The sequence below is a fragment of the Lactuca saligna genome, chromosome 3 (assembly GCF_052625555.1).
Source record: "Lactuca saligna cultivar CGN05327 chromosome 3, ASM5262555v1, whole genome shotgun sequence".
Lineage (NCBI taxonomy): Eukaryota > Viridiplantae > Streptophyta > Magnoliopsida > Asterales > Asteraceae > Lactuca > Lactuca saligna.
This window is the reverse complement of record NC_136419.1, coordinates 33,850,143-33,858,629: the sequence shown is the minus strand read 5'-3', so window position 1 is coordinate 33,858,629 and position 8,487 is coordinate 33,850,143. Positions and strand designations below refer to the sequence as shown.

At 34.5% G+C, this 8,487-nt stretch overlaps 1 protein-coding gene across 1 annotated transcript; it reads left to right on the top strand.

Annotated features, from left to right (window-relative positions):
* Positions 1-1,160: 1,160 nt before the first annotated feature.
* Positions 1,161-6,532, top strand: HVT1 (helicase in vascular tissue and tapetum). The gene is made up of 11 exons (XM_078983695.1): positions 1,161-1,494; positions 1,826-1,916; positions 2,062-2,377; positions 2,462-2,672; positions 2,786-2,844; positions 2,935-3,096; positions 3,270-3,322; positions 3,439-3,472; positions 3,544-3,633; positions 3,723-5,792; positions 5,895-6,532. The coding sequence occupies exons 1-11, from the start codon at positions 1,338-1,340 to the stop codon at positions 6,342-6,344; spliced, it is 3,693 nt and encodes a 1,230-aa protein (XP_078839821.1). The 5' UTR covers positions 1,161-1,337; the 3' UTR covers positions 6,345-6,532.
* Positions 6,533-8,487: the final 1,955 nt, after the last annotated feature.

The window sequence follows — 8,487 nt, the reverse complement described above, 5'->3', positions numbered from 1 at the left end:
GTTATTTATCACCGCCGTTTTGCGCGGGCACACATCTAGTATATATATATATATATATATATATATATATATATATATATATATATATATATATATATATATATATATATATATATATATATAATGTATTCTAATAAAAAAAATATGTTTATTCTTATTTTGTCATGTATCATCTTATTATACCTTCTAATTAATAGCATTCCATTTGTCAATCTATTTATTCTTTATTCCAAATTCTAAATTTTAAAATTTTCATTGTAATTAAATTAAATTAATAACATCAGAATAAAAGTTAAACAAAATTAATACAAGTGATAATTTTATGTATTTATTTAAATCACAATAATAATTCTATATAAGTAAAAAGATATCTCTTAATTAATAATATATTTAAAATAATTGATTAACAATTTTGAGTTTTATTTGGAAAGTTTAATTAATTTTATAATACAAACTAATAATAATAATAATAAAATAATAGAGAGCCATTTGGTACTAGGGCTGGCAATTCTCGACACGACACGCGACACGATCCGCGACACGACACGAAATAAATGGGTTTGGGTTGAGTTTTACAACTCGTCAACCCGCCAACCTGTTTATTAAACGAGTCATATATGGGTTTCTCAAAAAATAAATGGGTTGATCCGCCAACCCGTTTATATTCTTAATAAAAAAATTATTTTATTTTTAAATGTATTTATGTATCAAGTATAAATATTTAATAAGTACTATATAATATATACCATTGATTCATAGACAATTTGACTGTTTTGATATTTTGAGTCGTAGTGAATGGTCTAAGGTCGTAAGTCGTAACCTATAAGGCTAAGTCTGTAACATGTTTCTATGAATGTTTATAATTTTCATTTGGATGTTTAAGACTTAAATGTCTAAAATTCGGACCCACGAACCCAAATTTGACCCACAAACCTGCCAACCTATGAACCCGTATAGATAAATGGGTTGGCGGGTCGTATATGGGTTTATGTTCCAAACCCACCAACACGTGACCCGCCAACCCGTGACCTGTATATTCAAATGGATCGTATTTGGGTTGACATATTTTGACCCGCCAACCCGCAACACGCCAACCCGAACACGAGGCCTATTTGGTAAGTGGTAATGAACCGAATAGGGTTTCTAACGTACAAATTGGATACGGAAAACTCCAATCGGATTCCCTTGGAAGCAACCTACCTCCATAGTACATACCGCTCTCTCTTTCTGCAATATTCTACGCACATTTACCACGAAGTGGTGTATCACCGAAGAAATCTCCTCATACAACTGATTCCTCTACGAAGGAAACGGTAATCCAGATTCAGGAAGCAACAATGATGCCAGCGCCATCAAGTTCATCAACCAAGAAAAGGCGAAAGAGAGGCGGAGGACAACAACAGCAACATCAGCAGCAAAATCCTGTGATTGCGGAGTCCACTCGTATTCATATTCGACGGACACTTGAACAGTTTCGGGCATCCAATGATGAAGGTAAGACAAAAATCTCCACAAGAAATGGAACAGGATATAAATGTTTCATGTTCTGTTTACATACATGAAATGCGATACCTCATGAGACTTGCTATTTGAGAAATATCTGTAGCTTGTTTATAATTGAGGCCCTGATTGAACAATTGAATGGTTTGGTCATCCGTACATCTTTCAAGACTCTTTGTTTATTCGTCTGAATTAATGTTCTGTTAACTTTTAACTATTCGATGCTCATTCTGCTCATGAAAGTATGTATTTTCATACATTTAAATTCATAGTCCTATTCAATGAGGAATGAAATTCATGTAGCTTCCATATTTAATGGTTTCAGCATACACATTTGAAGCCAACCTTACAAACTTTGAACGTGCTGAGGTACACAAGTTATGCAGAAAGATGGGTATGAAGTCGGCAAGTTCTGGGTGAGTATTGCTTGTTACACATATTAAAACAATACAAAAACCTGCTCTTAGGTTTATTGCATACAAAAACCTGCTCTTAGGTTTATTGCATATTTTCAAATTCATAGTCTTTTCCTGAGAATTTGACTAACCTGGATTTTTGTAGGCCTAAATCAGGGAACAGGCGTGTTTCAGTTTACAAGTTCAAGGGGAAGCCAAAGAATGTCAAAACCAATAACGATCTCACTTCTTTTACATTTTCAGAAGAGGGAAAAGTAGTTTTGAGGGACTTTTTTTCTCTTTATCCACCTGGTGATCAAGGGGATGGTGAAAAGATCATGTCCACATCTAAGAAAAATACTGATAACATACGAACAAAGACGGATGATATTCTTTGCAAACCTTCAATGAAAAAGGCTGAAATTGCTGAAAAGTTTAATTCGGTTGTTGCCAGAAGGGAATCAGACCTCAAATTGAAACAGGTTTTTCATCTGACACTTTATAAAGACACTGTATACTTCCTTTTCCTCATATCATGATTTGTGTTATATATTCTTGCTTTGTAGATTACTGAAGATAGGTACAAACTTCCAATTGCATCCTTTAAGGATGTTATTACATCAACAATAGAATCTCATCAGATTGTTCTCATATCTGGTGAAACTGGGTGTGGAAAGACAACACAGGTGCCTCAGTATTTGTTGGATTATATGTGGGGTAAGGGCAGTGCATGTAAAATAGTCTGCACCCAACCACGCCGGATCTCTGCAATATCAGGTATCCATCACTCAAGTTCTGGTCTTTATAACTTGATAACACATATAGCAAATTATGTTTCTGTCTTTACTAGGTTTAAATGATTGTTTATTTCATGCTATGTTTTTTTGTAGTTGCTGAAAGAATATCTCATGAAAGAGGTGAATCTATTGGAGAGAGTGTTGGATACAAGGTACAGTGTAGAATTGGTAACTTCATTGATTGTTGGTTTCATTATCTTTTCATCTTTTATTATTTACAATCTTATGGTGAAAAACCCTAGATAAGATTGGAGAACAAAGGTGGAAGACATTCATCTATTGTATTTTGCACGAATGGTGTCTTATTGAGGGTCTTAGTAAGAGCTGGCAATGGAAGATCTGGAAGAGAAGCCTCAGCAAAGATGGTCAAGGATACATTTCCTGACATCACTCACATCATTGTGGTATAAATCTATTTTAAATGTGATGTGTTAGAATTACATTCTGTTTTTTTTAAAGATATGTTCATTTAGCATCTAAAGACTTCAGTTTTTGCTGTTTTTGGAAAGAATTTGAATTTGGAATAGGGATTGCATTATCAATTGCTATATTTAATGGGTTCTACAAAATTTTGCAGGATGAAATTCATGAGAGGGATAGATTCTCTGATTTTATGCTAACAATCATCAGGTACCTTTTAGGCTTTTACTTTCACATATAAGTATGTTGCTGTTATGGATAAAAATAAAATACATTGCCAATATTGGTATTCGGGTATATGTTCTAATTTAGGGTTTTCTTCACAGAGATATGCTTCCATTATATCCTCATCTACGTGTGGTGAGTATGATTTAGTTATTTTTTTCATATCCTTCACTACAAAAAGATTAATCCTAATCATATTTTGAAAGGTATTGATGAGTGCTACACTTGATGCTGAGCGATTTTCTCAGTACTTTGGAGGCTGCCCAATCATACGTGTCCCTGGTTTCACTTACAATGTAAATTCCCATTCTAACCCTGAATCTTTTTATCCGGTTTATGGCATCAAATTTCTATGTTGACCTTTTTTGCATGTGTAATATATCAGGTGAAAAGGCTCTATTTAGAAGATGTACTTTTGCTTGTGAAGTCAAAAAAAGATTGTCACCTTGATTGCACTTCAAAAACAAATGTAGATGAAAACTCCCAGTTAACTGAAGAATTCAAACTTGCCCTTGAAGAAGCAATTCACATAGCTTGGTCAACCGATGAGATTGACTCTCTTTTAGATATTGTTTCAAGTGGTGGAGAAAATTTTCTCAATTTTCAGCATTCTGTAACCGGGGTTACACCATTAATGGTGTTTGCTAGAAAAGGAAGAGTAGGTGACATGTGCATGCTTCTCTCTTTGGGTGCCAACTGTCATTTACAAGATAAAGAAGGAAAAACCGCACTTGCGTGGGCCCAACATGAAAACCAAAATGAAACTTCTGAGATTTTAAGAAAACATGTAAACGCAACCTCATTAGGTTCCAAAGAAGAAGAGGTTTTACTCGATAGATACTTACAAGATGTGAACCCTGAATTAATCGATGTTATCCTTATAGAACAATTATTAAGAAAAATATGTACAGAATCACAAGAAGGAGCTGTTCTTGTTTTTCTACCAGGGTGGGATGATATAAATAAAGCACGTGACAGATTAACCTCTAGTGCTCTGTTTAAAGATTCTTCCAAGTTTTTGATATTGGCTCTTCATTCCATGGTTCCATCTATAGAACAAAAGAAGGTCTTCAAAAGGCCTCCACATGGTTGCAGGAAAATCATTCTGTCAACCAATATAGCTGAGACAGCTGTCACGATTGATGATGTTGTTTTTGTGATAGATAGTGGAAGGATGAAAGAAAAAAGCTATGACCCGTATAATAAAGTTTCAACCCTTCAATCTTCTTGGATCTCACAAGCAAGTGCAAAGCAACGAGAGGGTCGGGCAGGAAGATGCCAGCCTGGAATATGTTATCACTTGTATTCAAAACTTCGGGCAGCTTCCCTGCCCGAATTCCAAGTGCCCGAGATTAAGAGAACACCAATTGAAGAACTTTGTTTACAGGTAAAGATTCTTGATCCAGGATGCAAAATAGAAGATTTCTTGAAAAAAACATTAGATCCACCTGTTTCTGAAGCTATCCATAATGCGATTACTGTTCTTCAAGATATTGGAGCTTTATCACCAAATGAAGAACTCACAGAACTTGGGGAAAAACTCGGGTCTATCCCTGTTCATCCATTAACAAGCAAAATGCTTCTTTTTGCTATTTCCATGGACTGCATTGACCCTGCGTTGACTTTAGCTTGTGCAAATGACTACAGAGACCCTTTCACTCTTCCAATGTTACCAAATGATAAAAGAAAAGCAGCAAATGCTAAATGTGAGTTAGCTTCATTATACGGTGGACATGGTGATCAATTAGCCACAATAGCTGCTTTTGAATGCTGGAAAAACGCCAAACAAAGGGGACAAGAATCGAGATTCTGTGCTCAGTATTTTGTGTCTGGAGGTGTTATGAATATGTTGTTTGGAATGCGAAAGCAACTTCAAAATGAACTTTATAGAAACGGATTTATTCCTGAAAATTCTTCAAGGTTTAGTGCAAATGCTCAGGATATTGGTGTGATTCATGCGGTTCTTGTTGCAGGGTTGTACCCTATGGTGGGAAAATTACACCCACCGAAAAAAAATGCAAAAAGAATTGTGATTGAAAATGCAAACAATGATAAGGTGAGATTGCACCCTCAGTCGGTCAACTCTAAGTTGACTTTCAAGAAAAAAGATTATTGTCCTTTGGTGATATATGATGAGATAACACGTGGAGATGGGGGTTTGCATATTAAGAACTGTAGTATTGTTGGACCACTTCCTTTGTTATTGTTGGCTACTGAGATTGCTGTGGCCCCACTTGATGATGTCAGCGATGATGAAGATGATGATGATGTCAGCTTTGAGGGTAGTGATGATGAAGAAGGTTATGATGGGGAAAAGGGAGATAGACTTATGTCTGACCCTGAGAATGTGGTCAAAGTTGTTGCGGACAGGTGGCTTTCGTTTGAGTCTACAGCTCTTGATGTTGCTCAGATATATTGTTTAAGAGAAAGGTTGTCAGCTGCAATCATGTTTAAGGTACATGTATTTAAATTTTTTTTTTTAAAAAAACCATAAAACAGTAGTGAAACTTGATTACAATTTAATGACATTGTCTTAAAAAAAAAAAAAAAACATCAGATTACACATCCAGGAAAAGATCTTCCGGAACTTCTTGCAGCCTCCATACACGCAATAGCCAATGTACTTTCTTACGATGGCCTCGCTGGCATCAACGCGCCACTTGTATCCGTCGACTCGTTGACTTCAATGGTACGAGAAACCGACATCGGGCAGCCGCCAGCTGGCGGAAATAAAGGCAAATCCAAGAATTCAAACAACTTTCTTGGATCGCTTTTATATAATAATGATTCACAGAGACAATGGTCAGGGAGGCCCAGACATCATGGTCATCATCATCCATCTTCTTCTTATTCTACACAAAGAAATCAACATCAACATCAGATTCAGAATTCGAATTCGAATTCACAGGGTGGCATGGGGAATGTTCATGATGGAAACAGGAATGAATTGAATGGTTCGAGTTCGAGAGTTGACTCTTTGAAGCGCCATCGTGGAAGCAGAGCTTGATTTGATTGTATTTTGATGGTTGTATGATGTAATGTGAATTGGTTTTTGATTCAAATGGGGTTTTACCCTTTTGTGTAAAACAATGTTGTTGGACGTGGTAGCCAGCCATTTTGAATGTGTTGTTGGCTTGTTATTGTAGGGTGCGTGTGTTTCTTAATTCTTATACAGGATGAGCAAGCTTTTAGGTCTCTATATGGATACACGATCCCACTTTTTTGGGTGGGACAATCGTAATTTGTCTTATTGATATAGCTCTAATCATTAGCAATTGCACAAGTATGAGCAATTATTATAGGATTCGTGTTATGTAGTCATCAAAACCTAAAATTTGTAGGTATTTTGTATCATTACTTGTTGCATTGCACTCATCAATTGACAGGATATGCCCACATGTATCTATCTAATCTAATCCGTTTTCTTAATGTGGTTTCGTTGCAGAGAAAGATCCGATAAGATTGGTTTAAAATAGAAGTATACTATTGACTAACAAACCCAAAGCTCGACTATTTTTATATATAAAAAACTATATAATAAATATTCTTGTTTAATCGAACAATTATCTTTATTACATCTAGATTAGATGGGAGTTAAAACATTTGAATCGGGAGATAACGGAAAACGAGAGGCATGCAATTTTTTACTGTTTGTAGTTTTACACCGTTATGTTTACACGCCAACTGTCGTCTTTATAATGAATACTAATCAATACAAAGTACAAACTACCTAATTAACAAACATCTAACCAACCAACCACTTTATTCAGTATGCTATTCTTTAATATTTAAAATTGTAATGTCATGCATCCTTTTGATTTTTAAAAATATATCAGCCCATGGTCACCCTTTTTTCTTTAATACTTAATATTTTATTGTTATACAATAACTTTTGTTTTGAGTTTTAAAAAATATCTCAACCCATACTTTCCTTTCTTGTCCACAGCAATAATCATTTAATATGATCACATCAATTGTATTAGGTAAAATAATAGTTAGTGGTGCAGGCAGATCCATCCATACCAATTCAAAAAAAAGACTCTAATCAATGTTGGTCTGGAAAAAGCCCAGCCCGGTTATCACTCGGTGGGGGTGAAAAGTCGGCATGTTTAGGACAATCGTCAAAACCGCTTTTTGTCTATCGATCCGAATAAACTCTTATATTGTATCAATTTTTATATTTCTTAACTAGTGAACATATAAATTGCAAAAACTTACAACAAAAATGATAAGAATACATTATTTTAATGTAAAGATTATATATTATAAGAAGGTGCAAAAAATATTTTCATTTCTAAATATAAAATCACAAATGGATAGTTAATAATACCAAAAACACATCCAATTATCATCTTGATTTTTCTTTAGAAATTATAATGGACACAATGTTTTTTCTTCATCAATGAAATTGTCTAATTCTAATGTTATGTTCAAGACAATCATTTTCTTCCATGAGTTCTAAACATTTCTATCGGTTTCACAAATCCATCTCTCCGAATTTTAATTCATTTTTCATATTTCACCCCACTCTATCTTTTTTTTTTCTCTTCACATATATTCTTTTATACGCGTTTTAAGTACCCCGAGAGACCGTAATGGGTCCCAGCTTGGTTGATCTTCACCGTCCGGAAAGGCTGTGAAAGTATGTTAAGGTGGTCATTAGAAAGATAGTGAAACGAGGTTGTGAGTGAATTGTTGGATCCTTTAGTAGATATTTTTTGACAAATTACAGATAGAAAGTTTTTTTTTTTTTTGAGTTGGTTGGTATGAATTAAAAAATCTTTACACCGTGGGTGCATAGTGTGTTTTATGAGATATTTGTTATCAATTAGGTAATATTATTAAAAAATGGAGTTCGGTGGGATTTATAAAAAAATTAAGAAAAAAAATATTGACCTTTTCGCAAAGAGAAATAATAAATGTCCATTTTGCAAGTATCATATGAGAAATGGTCAAAATATATCACCATTTCGCAAACAAAATACGGTGCAAAATGCGATAAGATGCATTCATAATGGTAATTTGTGCAAAATTAGTGGCTATTTTTGGCAAACCTTATTTTTTTACTAATTTTTTGAAAAGTCTTTAGGAGTAATTTGCCTTTTTTCTCGGTGTTTATTGTAATCATTTTGAATTGAGCCTTGATATGG

Excerpts from the sequence above, each read along its gene's own strand:
- HVT1 (XM_078983695.1), top strand. The coding sequence starts at position 1,338 with ATGATGCCAGCGCCATCAAGTTCATCAACCAAGAAAAGGCGAAAGAGA. Across the intron at positions 1,495-1,825 it reads TCGGGCATCCAATGATGAAG|CATACACATTTGAAGCCAAC; the intron begins GTAAGACAAAAA and ends TAATGGTTTCAG. Across the intron at positions 2,378-2,461 it reads CAGACCTCAAATTGAAACAG|ATTACTGAAGATAGGTACAA; the intron begins GTTTTTCATCTG and ends CTTGCTTTGTAG.